The sequence below is a fragment of the Vanellus vanellus genome (genome assembly GCF_965231255.1).
Source record: "Vanellus vanellus genome assembly, chromosome: 2".
NCBI classification, from domain to species: Eukaryota; Metazoa; Chordata; class Aves; order Charadriiformes; family Charadriidae; genus Vanellus; species Vanellus vanellus.
Window position 1 is genome coordinate 1667811 of NC_138906.1, and position 18999 is coordinate 1686809.

General features: G+C 62.4%; 2 protein-coding genes across 2 annotated transcripts in view; both read right to left on the bottom strand.

Annotated features, from left to right (window-relative positions):
* Positions 1-40: 40 nt before the first annotated feature.
* Positions 41-7541, bottom strand: LOC309686651 (D-serine dehydratase-like; the record flags this gene model as incomplete). Its single annotated transcript, XM_082499390.1, has 8 exons — positions 41-130; positions 202-307; positions 381-570; positions 666-787; positions 2692-2878; positions 4396-4676; positions 5626-5775; positions 7522-7541. 8 exons carry the CDS (start codon positions 7539-7541, stop codon positions 41-43), a joined length of 1146 nt encoding a protein of 381 aa, XP_082355516.1.
* A 2246-nt stretch (positions 7542-9787) lies between these two features.
* Positions 9788-18999, bottom strand: part of NBEAL2 (neurobeachin like 2) — a gene marked incomplete at its 5' end in the record, with an annotated part of 31455 nt that continues 22243 nt past the window's right edge. The window contains 23 exons of the mRNA XM_082479752.1: positions 9788-10370; positions 12647-12782; positions 12880-13028; positions 13111-13272; positions 13349-13465; positions 13561-13655; positions 13930-14102; positions 14201-14310; positions 14401-14490; positions 14589-14705; positions 14798-14895; positions 14976-15093; positions 15196-15305; positions 15400-15530; positions 15613-15753; positions 15851-15975; positions 16058-16153; positions 17151-17258; positions 17357-17490; positions 17682-17839; positions 17926-18046; positions 18249-18373; positions 18455-18612. Coding sequence (XP_082335878.1) covers positions 10266-10370; positions 12647-12782; positions 12880-13028; positions 13111-13272; positions 13349-13465; positions 13561-13655; positions 13930-14102; positions 14201-14310; positions 14401-14490; positions 14589-14705; positions 14798-14895; positions 14976-15093; positions 15196-15305; positions 15400-15530; positions 15613-15753; positions 15851-15975; positions 16058-16153; positions 17151-17258; positions 17357-17490; positions 17682-17839; positions 17926-18046; positions 18249-18373; positions 18455-18612 — 2877 coding nt within the window. The 3' untranslated portion in view covers positions 9788-10265. The remainder of the gene's footprint in view (positions 10371-12646; positions 12783-12879; positions 13029-13110; positions 13273-13348; positions 13466-13560; positions 13656-13929; positions 14103-14200; positions 14311-14400; positions 14491-14588; positions 14706-14797; positions 14896-14975; positions 15094-15195; positions 15306-15399; positions 15531-15612; positions 15754-15850; positions 15976-16057; positions 16154-17150; positions 17259-17356; positions 17491-17681; positions 17840-17925; positions 18047-18248; positions 18374-18454; positions 18613-18999) is intronic.

Below are 18999 nucleotides of genomic sequence, written 5' to 3' on the forward strand. Positions count from 1 at the left end.
GGGCGCGGGGTCTCGGCAGGTCCCCTCTCTGCTCTCCTCCCTACCAGCCGCGGACGGGGTGCCAGAGCTCCACCACCTTCCCCTCGGCGTGGACGTAGTAGACGGGGTGCATGGCGGCGGTGGCGCAGGCCTGCGGGGTGGGTAGGGATGCTGAGCCGGGGGTGGCCGGGCGTGGCAGGGCGTGGTGGGGCAGATACTCACATGGAAGGGGATGAGAACCAGGATGCTGCCCAACGGGAAGCGTTGGAAATCCAACCGGCCATCGATGGCTTCCACCTGCCCGTGCTCCTGCGTCAGTCCCACCAGCCTGCGGGGACACATCGTCACGTCCCCACCCGTGTCCCCACCACCACCCACGTCGTCCCCGCCGCGGTGGTCACCTCAGCTGGGGGTGGCCTTCGATGGCGGCGCAGCCCAGGGGCGCTTGGTCACGGCCATGGAGGCTGAGGGCGGCCCACCCGCAGTCCACCAGCAGCTGGTTGCGGTGGGGGTAGTGACCGATGACCCTGGTGAGGACACGGATGGCCACCTCCTCCGGTTGACAGGAACCCAGCAGGGTCTGCTGAAGGTCTGGGAGAAGATGGTGCCCAGCCCAGGTTGGGGTGCGTCCCACCTCGAGGGAGGTCCCACCAGGGGAAGGTGATGGGGGTTTCCAATCCACTCACCGTAGAAGAGGTAGTTGCCCGGGTGGAGCTCGGTGAGTTGGGCCATCTCCGGCACCGGGTGGCTGCAGGACGGCGTGGAGCCGATGCTGGCCTGGGGACACGGCACGCCCGCCCGCCGCAGCCTGCCGGCACATGAGACCTTCTGAGTGGCTGGGATGTCGCTGGGGGGGACATCGCTCCCAGGCACCGTGGGAGTGGGACCAGAGGTGAGTCCATCACTCCTGGATGCCCCAGGAGCAGGACCGGTGATGGGTCCATCACCCCAGGCACAATGGGGACTGGGATGAGAGATGGGTCCATCACCCCTGGGTGCCACAGGAGCAGAACCAGAGGTGGGTCCATCACTCCTGGATGCCACAGGAGCATGACCAGTGATGGGTCCATCACCCCAGACAGCATGGGAGTGGAAGTAGAGGTGGATCCATCACCCCTGGGTACTATAGGAGCAGGACTGGAGGTGGGTCCATCACCCCAGGCACCATGGGGACTGGGACCAGAGGTGAGTCCATCACTCCTGGATGCCACAGGAGCAGGACCAGTGATGGGTCCATCACTCCAGGCACCAAGGGGCCTGGGAGTAGAGGTGGGTCCATCACCCCCGGGTGCCACAGGAGCAGGATTGGAGATGATGATGCCTCAGGGAGTCCCAGATGTGCCAGGGACCCTCCTCAAAATGTTCAAAGGAGCCATCCAACTGTGGCAGAGAGCCACCCCAGATGTGCCAGGAAGACCACAAGATGTGCTAGGGAGCCAGCCAGCTGTGCCAGATGTGATAGAGAACCCCCGAATACTCAAGGCAGGGTGTTCCCCCGCCACCCCGATTTGCCAGAGCACTTCTCCCAACGGACCTGGGACCACACCCAGATGTGTCCAGGCATCCCCAGGTGTGACCAAGAGCCCCCAGATGTGCCAGAGATCCACCTGTATGAGCTGGAGATCCCCTCCCCCGATGCATTAAAACATTCCCAGATGTGCCTGGGAGCCCCCAGATGTTCCACAGCACCCCTAAATGTGCTGGAGCCACCCCTCCCACGTGTGCCAGGGCCCACCCAGATGTTTCTGGGAGCCCTCAGACGTGCTGGAGACTCCCCAGCTGTGCTGGAGACCTCCCCAGATGTGCCAGGGTACCCCAGCTGTGCCTGGGAAGAGCCGGATGTACCAGAGATGCATCCAGATGTGCTAGAGGACTCGCCCCCTCCCAATGCGCCAGGGCACGCCCAGATGTTTCTGAGAGCTCCCAGATGTGCCAGACTCCCTCCAGATGTGCTGGACCCCCCTCGATGTACTGGAGACACCCCAAGATGTGTAAACCAACCCCCAGATGTTCCTGGGGACACACTTCTCCCCCCGGGACATTCTCTCCCCCCCCCCGATGTGTCAGCACACCCCCAGATGTGGCCAGGAACCCCCCAGATGTGGAAGAGCACCCCCAAGTTGTACCCGGGACCACCCGCAGATGCGCCAGAGCACCCCCTCGATGTGCCTAGCGCCCCCCCCACCCCATGTACCAGGGGCCACCCCCCCCAGATGTGCCAGGAACACCCCCCCCCAGATGTGCCAGGAACACCCCCCCCCAGATGTGCCTGAGCATCCCAGATGTGCCACAAGCATGTCCCCATGCGCAAGGGGGGATGGGGGTCCCAGACCCCCCCCTCCTTCCCAGCGAGAACCATCCGGCAGCAATTCCCTCTGGGATGCAAAACCCCGCTGGGACAAAAGGGTGACAAGAAGAAGGGGGGGGACGGGGACCCACACACAATGACACAGGTCACAACCCGCCACCACCAAAGCCACATCAAAGGTGACCGGAGCCACCAGCATCCTGCTCCAGCTCCCCGGGGGGGCTTTGTCGGGCCCCTTTTTATGGGGGGTGATTTGCATTTACAACCACCCAGCGGGGTTTTATGGGGTGGGAAGGTGGGGGACATCCCATGGTGGCCACCTTGACACCCTCCGCCCCTTCCACCCCCTCCCGCCCCCCAAATAATCCCCTTAACCCTGCCCAGCCCAGATTGGGGTCACTCACGCGGTGACAAAATCGAGCACGGCGGCGGTGGTGGCCCGGGCGATGGCTTGGACGGCCGGGACATCGCGGCAGCCGTAGGTGTCCCCACAATGAGCGTAGACCCCCACCAGCGTCACCTCCTCCGGTGCCTCCTCGGCGATGGCCCGAGCCAGGGACATGGCACCAGGGTCCGTGGGCCGCACGCCGGCTACCGGTGGGGAGGAGGGTCCAGGGATGACTCCGGGGGGGGTGTGGTGGTGGGTGCTGGTTGGGGTGGGGGACTTGGGAGGAGGATGTCCCATGTTGGGTGAAACGGTGGGGATGGGAGCTTGGGGGGACATGGGGCACCCTTCCCTATGGAGCATCCCTGTGGTGGGGGGGTGCAAATGGGGTTTAGGGAGTGGGGAGGGCTTAAATGTCCCATCATGGGGGCTTTAGGCCATCTCTGCTCCATGGCACTTCCTTGAAGAATGACTTTTTTGGGGGAGGAGAGTCTTAAATGCCCCATCCTGGTTGAGCTGAGGGTCTGGGGGGGAAAAGGGGCATACCCCCCCCATGGAGCATCCCTGTGGTAGGTGGGTCAAGATAGGGTTTGGGGAGTATGGGGTGTGGGAGGGCTTAAATCCCCCATCCTGGTTGAGATGGTGGTTCTGGGGGGCTTGAGGTTGGTGGGGCATGAAGCATCTGTCCCCAGTGGAGCATCCTTGAAAGATGATTTGGGGAGGGCTCTTAAATACCCCATCTTAGTTGAGATGATGGTTTTGGGGGCTTGAGGTTGGTGGGGTATGAAGTGTCTGTCCCCAGTGAAGCATCCTTGAATTATGACTTTTTTGGAGGGGGTTGAAATGCCCCATCCCGGTTGAGATGTTGGGGTTGGAGGGTTGGGGGCACAGGGGGCATCCAGCCCCATGGAGGATTCCTGTGGTGGGTGGGTGAAGATGGGATTTAAATGCCCCATCACAGGGGCTTTGTGTCTGGGGGCGCATGGGGCACCTCTACCCCATGGAGCATCCTTGAAGAATGACTTTGGGGAGGGTGGGGGTGTCTCAAACAGCCCATCCTGGTTGAGATGGTGGTGCTGGAGACCTGAGCTTGGTGGGGCATGGAGCATCCATCCCCAACGGTGTATCCTTGAATAATGACTTGGGGGGTTGGGGGTGGGTTTAAATGCCCCATCCTGGTTGAGATGGTGGTTATGGCAGCCTGAGCTTGGTGGGGCATGGACCATCCATCCCCAGTGGTGTATCCTTGAATAACGACTTTCTTGGAGGGCTTAAGTGCCCCATCCTGGTTGAGATGGTGGTTCTGGAGACCTGAGGTTGGTGGGGCATGGACCATCCATCCCCAATGATGTATCCTTGAATAATGACTTTCTTGGAGGGCTTAAGTGCCCCATCCTGGTTGAGATGGTGGGGCTGGAGACCTGAGGTTGGTGGGGCTGGAGACTTGAGGTTGGGGGGACACGGACCATCCATCCCCAATGATGTATACTGGAATAAGGACTTTTTGGGGGGCCTAAACACCCCATCCTGGTTGAGATGGTGGGGCTGGGTGGAACATGAAACATCTCACCCCATGGTGAGCAACCTGAGGGGCTGCTGAGGCTCCTTTGGGAAGACACGTGGTGCCCCATCTCTCCATCCCCCCTTACCCTGCAACACCCCAGGCACTGGTGGGATCTGGGGGAGGGGGACACACACACACTACTTTGGGGGCGTCACCTACCTCTGCCATTCCCGCAGTCGAGCTTGAGCCAGACGAGCCAGCGCTTGCCGGGGGGCAGCGGGTGGCGGCGCAGGAGGTCCAAGGCCTGGGGGCTGTCGAGGAGGAGCTGGAAGGCCTGAAGGCGCTGGGCCAGGGCTGCGCACTCCTCCAGCCGCCCCCCCGGCAGCGGGTAGGCGTAGAGGATGTCATCGAAGCCCCCGGCCGCGAAGAACCGGGCTTCGGCCAAGGTGGAGACCACGATGCCCCGGCGGGTGCCACCGGTGGCCAGCGCGGCACCTTCCCTGGGGGCGGTGGGGGTGAGAAGGGGGTAGTGGGAGGGGAAGGTAGGGGGATGCTGGGGAGTGCTGGGGGGATACTGGGGAGGAAAGTGGGAGGATGCTGGGTGGGAAGGTGGGGGGACGCTGGGAGGATACTGGGGGGATGCTGGGAAGGAAGGTGAGGGATACTGGGGAGGAAGGTGGGGAAAAAACGGGGGGATACTGGGGAGGAAGGTGGGAGGATGCTGGGTAGGAAGGTGGGGGGACGCTGGGAGGATACTGGGGGGATGCTGGGAAGGAAGGTGAGGGATACTGGGGAGGAAGGTGGAGAAATACTGGGGGGATACTGGGGAGAAGGTGAGGAAAAAACGGGAGGATACTAGGGAGGAAGGTGGGAGGATGCTAGGTGGGAAGGTGGGGGGACGCTGGGAGGATACTGGGGGGATGCTGGGAAGGAAGGTGAGGGATACTGGGGAGGAAGGTGGGGAAATACTGAGGGGATACTGGGGAGGGAGGTGGAAGGATGCTAGGTGGGAAGGTGGGGGATGCTGTGAGGATACTGGGGTATGCTGGGGGGATGCTGGGGAGGAAGGTGAGGGTATAGGGTATACTAGAGTGGAAGGTGGGGGGATACCGGGGAGGATACTGGGGGGGATGTTGGGGAGGAACGTGGGGGGATACTGGGGGGATGCTGGGGACGGAAGGTGAGGGGTGCTGAGGGGAGGATGGGGCAATACTGGGACGGATACTGGGAGGACGCTGGAGGGATGATGGGGGGATACTGGGGGGAAGATGGGAGGATGCTCAGGGGTGGATGGGAGGGATGCTTGGGGGGATGCTGGTGGGGGAAGGTGGGGGATGCTGGGAGGGATACTGGGAGTTTGCTGGAGGGATGCTGGGGAAGATGCTGGGGGGGGAAATGGGGTGGTGCTGGTGGAGGGAGGGGGGGGGGAATTTTGGGGGACACACTCACAAGGTCTTGTGGGTTTTGACGTGGGGGCGCAGGCGGAGGCCGAGGGCCCGGCAGCGTTCCCGCATGCGCTCGGCGTTGCGCCGCACCGTCGCCTGGTCCAGGGTCAGCGCCGGGGTGGGCAACTGCTCCAGGGGGGCTCCCAGCCACCTGCTGCTGCGGGGGGGGGGAGTGGGGGGGCACAGAGAGCGGGGGAGGGGGGGAACCTGCCCTGCACCCACCCTGCATCCCACCCAAAAAAACCTGCGCCCCCCCTGGACTCATCCTGCACCCACCCCCTTGGGAGCGGAGGTGGCTGCTGTGGGTCCTGGGTGGGAACTGGGGGCCGGTGGGCTGAGCCCCCCCCCCCCCCCCGGGACCCGGCACCGAGGGGTGGTTTGGGTGGGCGCACAAACCCCGGGGGTTCCCTCTCTCTCAGCCAGGCGCTGGGACTGGGACACGTGGGACTGGGACACTGGGAACGGGGAAAAGTGGGACTGGGACATGTGGGACTGGGAAACCTGGGTGACCTGGGAGAGGGACACTGGGAACAGGGACACTGGGAACAGGGACACCTAGGTCACTTTGGACTGGGACATCTGGGACTGGGACACCAAGATCACCTGAGGCAGGGAAATGTGGGACTGGGAAACCTGGGACAGGGACAGCTGGGTCACTTGGGACTGGGACACCTGGGACTGGGACACCAGGATCACCTGAGACAGGGACACTGGGAACAGGGACAAGTGGGACTGGGAAACTTGGGACAGGGGCAGCTGGGTCACTTGGGACTGGGATGTTTGGGACAGGGACACTGGGAACAGAGATACCCGGCACTGGGAAACCTGGGACTTGGGACACCTGGGAAAGGGACAGGTGGGACTGGAACACCTGAGTAATTTGGGCTGGGGACACTGGAAGCAGACATATGGTACTGGGACAGCTGGGACTGGGACATTTGGTACTGGGACAGCTGGGACTGGGACACCAGGATCACCTGAGACAGGGACACTGGGACCAGGGACATTTGGTACTGGGAAACCTGGGACAGGGACAGCTGGGTCACTTGGGACTGGGACACCTGGGACTGGGATGTTTGGGACAGGGACACTGGGAACAGGGATACCTGGAACTGGGACACCTGGGAAAGGGACAGGTGGGACTGGAACACCTGAGTAATTTGGGATGGGGACACTGGAAGCAGACATATGGTACTGGGACAGCTGGGACTGGGACATTTGGTACTGGGACAGCTGGGACTGGGACACCAGGATCACCTGAGACAGGGACAAGTGGGACTGGGAAACCTGGGACAGGGGCAGCTGGGTCACTTGGGACTGGGACACTGGGAATAGGGACACCTGGAGCTGGGACACCAGGGATAGGGACAGGTGGGACTGGGACACCTGGGTCACTTGGAACTGGGACATCTGGGACTGGGAAACCTGGGAGAGGGACATATGGGACTGGGACACCTAGGTCACCTGGAACTGGGACATCTGGGACTGGGAAACCCAGGACTGGGTCACCTGGGAGAGTGACATATGGGAATGGGATATATGGGACAGGGACAGCTGATCCCCCATGGGACTGGGACACCTGGGATAGGGACACATGGGACCGGGACACCTGAGTCACTTGGGATGGGGATACAGGAAGCAGGGACACCTGGGTCTGGAACATATGGGACAGGGACATGTGGGACTGGGCCATCTGGGACTGGGCCACCTGGGACTGGGCCACCTGGGTCCAAGATGTGGCAACAGGGAAAACCATCCAGGCACAGGTGGGATGGTGACACCCGGACCCTCTGGTGGGGTGACCTCGGTGTCCCCACCAAGACCCAGGGCACCCACCACGAGGCTGTCCGGGGTGAAGGTCCCGGTGGCACCCCAAGCACCCATCCCTCCCCCTGCCCACCTGTCCGTCCGTCCATCCATCCCTCCGTCTGGCGTTGCGGCTGCTCCCGGCTCGGCTCCGGTGGCTCTGGTGGCCCCGCTGGTGCCCGCTCCACGTGACGCCATGGGCACCCGCAGCCAGCCTTGGCCGGGGACAGAGGTCACTGCCGGCCGTGGGGCCCCCCCGAGGGGTGGCAGGGCCAGGAGAGGACACGGGCGCCGCAGCCGGGGACGCTCAGCCTCGCCGGGACAGCACAGGGACAGCCTGCCAGCTCCCTGGGGACAGTGGCCGGCTACAGAGCCCCGTGCTCTCAGGACGGATGGCTGAGGCCTCGCACACTCGTGCTACATGAGCACGGGGCTGCTGAGACACCCCCCCCCCCCCCCTCCCCGTGCTCATGACACGTGGGTGCGCGGCTGCTGAGGCCTGGCACGCTCGTGACACGTGGGCACAAGGTTGCTGAGGGCTGAGGCCGCACGTGCTCGTGACACGTGCGCCCATGGCTGCTGAGAGCCCAGCCGCCCCAAGCTCGTGACACGGGGGTGCACAACTGCTGGGACCCCCCCACGGTCGTGACACATGGGTACATGGCTGCTGAGAACCCTCACGCTCATGGCACATGGATACATGACTGCTGAGAACCCCCCACAGTCGTGACACACAGGTATATGGCTGCTGAGAACCCCCACACTCGTGACACATGGGTGCACGGCTGCCGAGGCCCCACACACTCATGACACATGGGTACATGGCTGCTGAGACCACACACATTCGTGACACGTGTGCAGAGCTGCTGAGACACCCCCCCCAACTCGGGACACATGTGTAGATGGCTGCTGAGACTCCCCCCACTCGTGACACACGGGTGCATGGCTGCTGAGATCCCTCCCCCCCTACTCATGACACGAGCATGCTGCTGAGACCCCCCCTAACTCGTGACACACGGGTGCACAGCTGCTGAGACCCCCCACTTGTGACACGTGTCCATGGCTGCTGAGACCCCCCCACTCGTGACACGTGTCCATGGCTGCTGAGACCCACCCACCTCGTGACACATGGGTGCACGGCTGCTGAGACCCCCCCCACACACACTTGAGACACACGGGTGCACGGCTGCTGAGACCCTCCCACTCGTGACACACGGGTGCACGGCTGCTGAGACCCCCCCCCACTCATGACACGTGCACGGCTGCTGAGACCCCCCCCCCACTCTTGACACATGTTGCACGGTGGCTGAGACCCCCCACACTCATGACACATGTGTCCCTGGCTGATGACACCCTCCCACTCGTGACACGTGCACGGATGCCGAGACCCCACACACTCGTCACACATGGGGGCACAGCTGCTGAGACCACCCCCACTCGTGACACATGTGCAGAGCTGCTGAGACCCCCCCACTCATGACACACGTGTCCATGGCTGCTGAGACCCCCCCACTCGTGACACGTGCACGGCTGCTGAGACCCCCCCCCCACTCTTGACACATGTTGCACGGTGGCTGAGACCCCCCACACTCATGACACATGTGTCCCTGGCTGATGACACCCTCCCACTCGTGACACGTGCACGGATGCCGAGACCCCACACACTCGTCACACATGGGGGCACAGCTGCTGAGACCACCCCCACTCGTGACACATGTGCAGAGCTGCTGAGACCCCCCCACTCATGACACACGTGTCCATGGCTGCTGAGACCCCCCCACTCGTGACACGTGCACGGCTGCTGAGACCACCCCCACTCGTCACACATGTGCAGAGCTGCTGAGACCCCCCCCCACTCATGACACACGTGTCCATGGCTGCTGACACCCCCCCCTGCCCCGTGACACGTGCACGGCTGCCGAGACCCCACACACTCGTCACACACGGGGGCACGGCTGCTGAGACCACCCCCACTCGTGACACATGTGCACAGCTGCTGAGACCACCCGCACTCGTGACACGTGTGCCCCCGTGTCCCAGGCTGCCGTGGGGGGGGGTGGGGGGGTTGTCCCCCAGCCCGGAGCAGAGCCTGTGCTGGGATGGCCCCGCTATGTCGGGCAGGCGGAGAGCACCCCAAAAACACTGCGGGGGGGGGGAAGGGACACACAGAGGACACCAGAGGGGGGGTGACATCGGAGGGGGGGACACCGGGACACACACACACACACACACCGGGGACACGCGGGGCAGACGAGGGTCTTGCAGACGCTTATTTCCCATAGATATATTATTATTATTTTTTTTTTTTTCTGTAAAAGTCCTAAAAATGGATAGAAAAAAAAAAAAAAAAAAAGGACACACACACACACACACACACACACACACACACGACCCCGGCTGGCTCCTGGCCAGCGGGCACAGCGCGGGGCGGGACACACACACACACACACACACACACACACACACACACACACACGACAACGTGGCACACCCCCCCCCCCCCTTCCCAGCGAGGGGTCCCCCCCGCCCCCATCCCTCCGTGGGAAAAGGGAGGGGGGGGAGGGGACACACACGAATGACGACGCGTCCCCCTAAAATTGGGGGGTGTGTGGGGGGGTTCTGTACCCCCCCCCCCCCAACCCCGGCGGGGGCTGCATAAGGCCACGGGCGATGGGCTGCGCTGGCAGCCTGCGGGCAGCACGGGGGGCTCCCCCCCCCGCCCCCCCCCCCGGCTTTTTTTGGGGGGCGCAGGGGTGTCCCCCCCCTCCCCATCGCTCCATGCCCAGGGGGTGCGGGGCACCCTGCGGGGGGGGTGGGGGGGGTATGGGGGGTGCCAGCCTAGGACTTGCCCTCGGCGGGGTTGTACTCCGTCTCGCCGGCCGAAACCTGGGAGATGCGCCGCGTGGAGCGCCACAGCCGCCGGTGGAATTGGCCCGGCCGCACCTGGGTGAAGGAGGAGGGGTGGTGGTGGTGGTGGTGGTGAGGACCTACCCGATGTCACTGTCCCCATCCCGCTCCACATCCCTTTCTGAATCCTCATCCCCTTCCTGATGTCCATCGTCTTACCCATCTCATCCCCATCCCCTTCTCCATCCCCATCCCCTTCTCCATCCCCATCCCCTTCTCCATCCCCATCCCCTTCTCCATCCCCATCCCCTTCTCCATCCCCATCCCCTTCCAAATTGCCATGTTCCTCTGCATCCCCATCCTCATCCCACTCTTCCCCATCTCCTTCCAGATCCTCACCCCCTTCTCCATCTTCACCCCCTTCTCCATCTTCACCCCCTTCTCCATCTTCACCCCCTTCTCCATCCCCATCCCCATCCCCTTCCAAATTTGCCATCTGCCTCTGCATCCACATTCTCATCCCACTCTTCATCCCCATCCCCTTCTCCATCCCCACCCCCTTCTCCATCTTCACCCCCTTCTCCATCTTCACCCCCTTCTCCATCCCCATCCCTATCCCCTTCCAAATTTGCCATCTGCCTCTGCATCCACATTCTCATCCCACTCTTCATCCCCATCCCCTTCTCCATCTCCATCCCCTTCCAAATTGCCATCTTCCTCTGCATCCTCATCCCACTCTTCATCCCCATCCCCTTCCAGATCCTCATCCTTTTCTCCATCCTCATCCTCTTCTCCATCCCCATCCCCTTCCAAATTTGCCATCTGCCTCTGCATTCCCACCTTCATCCCACTCTTCATCCCCATCCCCTTCCAGATCCTCATCTCCTTCCCCATCCCCATTCCTTATTACCTTCTCCATCCCCATTCCTTATCCTCTTCCAGATCCTCATCTTCTTCCCAGATCCCCATCTCCTTCCAACCGTTCACTTGCTTCCCCATTCCCTTCCAAATCCCTGTCCTCATTCCCTTCTCCATCCCTGTCCTCTTCCAAACATCCATCACCCTCAGCCCCTTCTCCATCATCATCCACATCACCTTCGAATCCCCATCCTTTTCTCCACCCACACTCATCCCCTTCCCCCTCCCCATCCCCTTCCCCATCCACACCATCATCCCTTTCCCAACCTCTTCCTCATCACCATCCACCCACCATCCTCTTCCCCATTTCCATCCCCTTTCCCTTCCCCATCTCCGCCTCCACCCTCTTCCCCATCTCCACCTCCACCCTTTTCCCCATCTCCAACTCCACCTCCGCCTCCATCCCCATCCCCTTCCCCATCTCCATCTCCACCCCCTTCCCCATCTCCATCTCCACCCCCTTCCCCATCTCCGTCTCCACCTCCACCCCCTTCCCCGTCTCCATGTCCACCCCCATTCCCATCTCCGTCTCCACCTCCACCCCCTTCCCCATTTCCGTCTCCATCCCTTTCCCTTTCCCTTTCCCCTTCCCCATCTCCACCTCCACCTCCACCTCCACCTCCACCTCCACCTCCACCTCCACCTCCACCTCCACCTCCACCTCCACCTCCATCCCTTTCCCTTTCCCCTTCCCCATCTCCATCTCCATCCCTTTCCCTTTCCCCTTCCCCTTCCCCATCTCCATCTCCATCCCTTTCCCTTTCCCCTTCCCCATCTCCATGTCCATGTCCATCTCCATGTCCATGTCCATCTCCATGTCCATGTCCATGTCCATGTCCATCTCCATCCCTTTCCCTTTCCCCTTCCCCATCTCCATGTCCATGTCCATCTCCATGTCCATCTCCATGTCCATGTCCATCTCCATGTCCATCTCCATGTCCATCTCCATCTCCATGTCCATGTCCATCTCCATCTCCATCTCCATGCCCATCTCCATGCCCATCTCCATCTCCATCTCCATGCCCATCTCCATCTCCATCTCCATGCCCATCTCCATCTCCATCCCTTTCCCTTTCCCCTTCCCCATCTCCATCTCCATCTCCATCTCCATCTCCATCTCCATCTCCATCTCCATCTCCATCTCCATCTCCATTCCCTTTCCCCAACTCCAACCCCATCCCTTCCCCTTCTCTATCTCCACCCCCTTCCCCTTCTCCACCTCCACCTCCATTCTTCATCCCCATCTCCATTTCCACCTCCATTCTTCACCCCCATCCCCTCCCTTTGCCATACCTCCCCTATCCCACCCCACCCCACCCCACCTCTGTCCCCTTCTGCTCTGGAGAGAGCAAGGAGGACAAGCAGAGGTCCTTAGTGCACCAGCACCCAGTGGACACTGAGGCACGATGCCACCCCAGCCCTACCACCACCTGGGGTTGGGGGTCCACGCTCACCTCAGCGGGCTGCCCAGCCCCCACCACGATGAGCTTGCCGTCCTCCAACCCCACCAAGATGTGACTCTTCTCCTTGGTGACGGACACGCTGTGGACGGGCACCCGCATGGGCACGGGGGGCATGGCCGCCCTGAGGCTGCGAGAAGATGAGTGGTGGGATGAAACCCCTCGAGCTCCTCCCAGGAACTCCAAGGGGGTTGTTGGGGTGGGACAAGGTGGGTGGTAGCCATCACCTCTGGAGGTCACGGATCTCCAGCCCGCACTGCATGGTCCCCAACACCACGAACTCCTCCGTCAGGCACATGGCCGTCACCTCCTCGTCCAGCGGGATGGAGGAGAGGTGCTTCCCGTTCACCGAGTAGAGGTGCAGCGCAAACCTGTCCTGAAAGACAGAGCAAAGAGGGGGGGTGACGCACACGCTGACGGTGACGAGGGGACGACGACATGGGGACACCTGGCCATACCTTCAAGCAGGCTCGTTGACCCACTGCAGTCTGGGCGACCACCTGCCCCTCCGGCCCCACGGCGAGGTGGGAGAGGACGGCGGGCGGTGAGCTCTCGCCAGGCGGCCGCAGGGATCGGATGAAGAGACCCCGGCGGATGGTGTGGATGATGATGGTGCCATCCTACAGGAGGAAGGGGACGTGGAGCAATGATGGTGGCACTGCCCATCCCACTGCCCACCCCACCACCCCAGCTCACCTTGGAGCCCGACACCGCCATGTCCAGCTCGGTGCTGATGGCCACGCACGTCACCTCGGCGTCATGGCCGTAGAGGACCTGGACAGGTTTGGGAGCCAAGCCGCTGGAAAACCCACCCTACCATTGGGGACATGGGGACCTCAGTGACCTGGTGGCAGCGCCCACCACGAGCTCCCCTTGACTGGAGCACGAGGTAAGGGTCAAGCCCTTACCTGTTGTAGGACCTGCCACACCATGCAGGTGGTGTCCCGGGACCCAGAAATGAGGTAGATGCCGCAGAGGTCAAGCGCCAGGCAGGTGACAACATCTGTGACACCCAGAGGGACACCATGAGGTGCTGGTCCCATCCCACCGCGCGCGGGGCCCTGACTCCGCACGATGGCACCAAGGTATTTTTTGGGGTGTGGAGATGCTGCTAACCCCAACCCCAGCCCAGCTCTGCGATGGAGCCTGGACCATGCCCAGAAGACAGGGGACACTGGGAGATGTCCCCTGCCCACTCCTATGTCTCCTGCCTCCCACCATGGTCCTACAAACCCATCAAGGCTTCATCAGACCTTCATCACCAGACGAAGACGTACCTATGTGCCGGGTGATGTGCCCGACAACCTTCCCTTTGGCCAAAGAGGTGACACGGAGGCTGTTGTCCCAATGTCCCCCGCTGAAGAGCAGCTTTCCGTCAGGGGACACGGCCAGCGTGCGGGAGCAGAGGTCCACGCCAGGGGCAAAGGGGCCCTGCAGGAAGCGCTGGGTCCTGGTGTGTGGGGGGACATAGGAAGGTGGCAGAGCCAAGGGTGGGCTGGTGGCACCTTTGGGGACCATCCCGGGGGGACCACGCGTCAGTCAACTCACTTTGCATTGGAGACAGTGGGGTCTTTGGTGAAGCTGAAGTAGTTGGAGATGTTCTTGTCGTAGGGTAACCAGTTATGGGTCCCCAACAAGCCGTTGGCACTCACGGTGACCTGGGCATAATGGAGATGGAGGTGACGCACCCAGTCACCGTCCCCCTGGGCTAGCAGCGTGCACCCGTGCCTCAGTTTCCCTGGACTCACCAGGACGTCGGGTGATCCCTGAGTGATGAAGGAGTGTGCCTGGTTCTTGGGGACCACGGCTTGCACCAGGGCCACCCCATCGCTGATGCCCTGCGGGGAGACACCAACCGGTGGGCACCCACCTGGCCACCCCAACTCTAGTCCTGGACAAGGACACCACACCTCACACCCCCCAGAGTTGTCCTCACCTCCACAAAGAAGGACTTGAGCTGGTCCAGGTTCTCGAAGACGTTGGGTGAGCGGGTGTCGAGGCGGGCCAACCTCTGGGCAGCGCTCTCTGCTGACAGCCGGGCGGGATGGGGTTCCTGGGAGGGGGGCTGTGGGGTGAGGGAACCCACGAGAAAGGGGGTGACCCCCCGAAAGGGGCTATTTTTTGGGGGTGGGGGGTATGAGCTACCTTGAGCAGCTGGCAGGGCGTCTGCCCAAAGTTGCTGATGATGCCTTCCAGAGCTTTCCTCTGCGTCTCGTCGGCGATGGCGTCCAGGTCCACGGCCCCTGGGGATGGAGATGGTCATGGGGGGTCACCTGGCAGGTGCTTCCCCCCCCCCCCCCCATCTCCCTGCCCCACAGCTCACCCTCGTAGGTGCAGTAGTAGAAGACGTTGAGGGCCTCCACGGCAGCTGGACCTCGTTGCTTGTACCCAAAAATAAGGTCAATCCACTCGTGGAGGTGGGCTGAGACATACTCTGACTCCTGTCCAAGGATGGGACATCAGGGTGGGCGTCCACCGCACCCCCCCGTAACCACCTCCCCAAGGCTGGGAGCAGAGGAGAGGTTGGGATGGGAACATCTCACCAGGGCTTTGCGGTGCTGGTAGATGAAGTCCTCGCGGGAGCGCGCCCACTGGGGCAGCACCACATCGCCCACCTTCTCGTTGGAGAGCTGCAGGCAGCCCAGGTCGAAGCCTGCAGGCAGAGCAGGCAGGGGGTGAAGGACACCAACCCCTGCCATGCTCCCATGGGTGCTGTCCCCACGGTGGGGATGATGGGTGCCCATTACCGTTCTGGTTCTCCAGGAACTCAGGGAAGTAGAAGAACTCAGGGATAAGCTCCTTGACGTCCACGGGGTTCTCCATGCGGGCTTGCCACGCTGCCGGCACCGAGTGGAACTGCCGATCCGAGCAGTCAAACCTGGTGGCATAGGACACCCGGTTGGAGCCCACGTGTCCCCCTTCGATGTCCCCTCCCTGGGGTCTACCCACTGGGTGCCCACCTGCCGCTCTGCAGCTGGATGTGGAGGGTGGTGAAGGGCTCGGTGCGGATCAGGTAGTGCATGACGCCCGCTGCATTGGAGTAGTGCGTGCCGTAGTGGAACTTGTCCACGGTGCCTGTGGGGTCCTCGAAGCTCTCGTACCTGGGGGTGAGATGGTGGCGGTGGTGGTGGTGTGTCCACCAGGAGCCAGCCAGGAGCTTCCCGCGTCCCCCCGTTCCTCATTTTTGGGGATACTCACTTCTCCTTCACGTCCCGGGCGTGCCGTTCGTTGGCCACCCCGATGGGCTTGGCCAGGTCCCGAAACACGGCTGGGTTGGTGAGGTCGAGGGTGTCTGAGACGTAATCCCGCAGGATCCAGGGGAACTGGGTGGGGGCGGGAGGTGAGTGAGGCTCAGGGTGGGGGTGGGGCTCGCTGGGGAGACGGTGGGGGGGACATGGGGCTCACCACGGGGTACTGGGAGAGGTCGTTGTAGGTGCGTCCCGCGATTGTGTTCAGCTGCATGAGGTACTCGAAGTTGGAGATCTCCCGCAGGACCCATTTCTGGAGCAAAGGGAGAGGGGCTGATATGGACTGGGGGAGGGGGCAGGAGAGAGGGAAGACACCTCCACCCCATGGCTGTGCCTGTCCCACAGCCATCCCTGGTCCCAGACCATCCCTGGTCCCACCGCCGTCCACCCCTGGTCCCATAGCTGTTCCTGGTCCCATGGCCATCCCCATCCCACAAGCATCTCTGGTCCCACAGCCATCCCCATTCCATGGCGATCCCTGGTCCTATAGTCATCCCTGGTTCCACGGCCATCCCTGGTCCCACAGCTGTCGCTAGTCCCATGGCCAATCACACCCCATGGCCATCCCTGGTTCCACGGCCATTCCCTCCCACGAGAATCTCTGGTCCCGCAGCCATCTCCACTCTGTGGCCATCTCTGGTCCTACAGCCATCCTTGGTCCCATGACCATCCCTGGTCCCACAGCTGTCCCTGGTCCCACAGCTGCCCCTGGTCCCATGGTCAATCACACCCCATGGCCATCCCTGGTTCCACAGCCATCCCCATCCCATGACCATCTCTGGTCCCACAGCCATCCCCATTCTGTTGCCATTCCTGGTCCTACAGCCATCTTTGGTCCCATGACCATCCCTGGTACCACAGCCATCCCTGGTCCCACAGCTGTCCCTGGTCCCATGGTCAATCACACCCCATATGGCCATCCCTGGTTCCATGGCCACCCCCTTCCCACGAGCATCTCTGGTCCCACAGCCATTCCCATTCTGTTGTCATTCCTGGTCCTACAGCCATCCTCGGTCCCATAGCCATCTCTGGTCCCATAGCCATCCCCCATCTCACAGCCATCCCCGGTCCCACAGCCATCCTTGTTCCCACGGCCATCCTCATCCCATAGCCATCCCCAGTCCCACAGCCATCCCTGCTCCCATGGTCATCTCCAACCCATGGCCATTCCCATCCCACGCTGGCACCCTCCCCTTTGTCATCTGGGAAGGGGAGATATGGGGTGGGGGTGGGCAGGGGTGGGCTGGTACCTGGGTGAGCCCTGAGGCTTTCAGCAGCTCCTGGGGTGACCGGCTGCCAAAGTAGATCTGGTTGGGGGGACGCAGGCCAAGGATGCAGGAGTACACCTTGTTCCTCACCTAGGGGGACGGGGGGGAAGGACGTGGAGTGGCCAGAACCTGGGCAGTGCCGCGGCCCCTGGGGGGTTCTGGGTGGAGGGGGGAAAGGGTGCCACCACCTTCTTCTTGAAGTTGAGGAAGTAGTTGGCCTGGTCGATGAAGAAGAGCTCGAGCGCGGAGCGGCGCAGGTTGTAGCGGCGCAGGTGGACCTCACGCAGGTGGGACAAGGGGCGCTTGAAGTCATAGCCGATCCCTGCCGATACGCGGGGGCAAAAAGCCCCGTGGACATCACTGTCCACCCAGACTCCCAATTCCTGAGGAACCCACCCCCAAAACAACCAGCACCCCACATGATGGGCTTCTGGAGGAGATGGGATGGGGGGGGGGGGTTCCTCACCCCACCTTGCTGCAGAGACCCTCCAAGGAGCACGTGCAATTAATTACCTCCCTCTGTCTCCTCCTTCTCGCTGCTGCCGTCGTAGAAGTAGACATGTTGGGTTGTCACCTCCAGGCGGCCGGGGATGACGGCCACTGTCGTGATGAGCTCGCAGTCCTCTGAGACCACCAGTTTCTCCCGCTGGTTCTGCTCCTTGGGCTCAGCCCTGAGTGACACCAGGGTTAGAGGAGACCCTGGTGACACCCCCAGCCTGGGTGAGCCAGCACCATGGGAGGGGATGGGGACACTCACTGGTTGTCCAGGACGGGGAGGTCCTCCTCGGCCAGTTGGTCATCCTCCAGCTCGCTCACCTTGGCCTCCTTGGCCATGGCAAGCGGGAGGGACTCGGCCGGGTTCTGGAGGTGGTCGGCTCCTAAAATTAGGAGGGGGTCAGCAGCCCCTCCGGCCCCCCACAGCTGGGGGACAAATCCTGTGAAGGGCCCCAATCCCACCCCCAACCTCAATGGGGTCCGTGACAGCTCTCAGCTCAGCCCCACCACGTGCATCCAATGGGTGGCACCCCCTTGCCCATGGCATGGGGGCACCCCTGGGTGCCCCACTCCCATCAGCCTCACCCAAGTTGTCCCGTAGGGCGCTGGCCTCCAAGTGTTGGTCAAAATTCAGGTTGGGCACCAGCTTCAGCCTCATCCGGGAGTAGGTCTCAGCGCTCGACAGCTTCCAGTGAACCTCTGGTGGGTTCCTGGGGGGCAGGCGGTGGTGAGGCACCTCGGGGACCCCCAGCCGTGCCACCCCTCTCTGGGGACTGAGGTGGGGGTCTCACCGGTCAGCCCAGGCCGAGCGGGGTGAGGTGAGGAGGCGGCACAGGGACCGCCACTGCTTCAGCACGGTGCTATGGTGGTTGTTGGCCTGCTTGAGCACGTTGGCGTGCCGGGCGTTCTCTGCCTTGGAGCGCTTTGCCGCTGGCTCCAGCACCAGCTCCTGCCAAGGGAGCAGGAGAATGAAGTGACAGCAGGGCTGGGGCCTGGGGACATCCCCGAGGTGAGGAGCATTGTCCGTGGGATGACATCCCCAGGGCAAGGAGAATGTCCCCAGGATGATGTACTTGGGGTGAGGAGCACATCCCCGGGATGATGTTCCTGGGATGAGGAACGTGTCCCCAGAACAATGTCCCCAGGATAAGGAGCACTTCCCGTGGGCAATGTCCCCAGAGTAAGGAGATGACAACCCTGGGATGAAGAGCACATCCCAAGGATTAATGTTTCCAGGGTGAGGAATATGTGCCTAGGGCAAGGAGCAGATCCCCAGGATGATATCCTAGGGGTGAGGAGCACATCCCCAGGATGATGTCCCCAGAGTGAAGAGGAT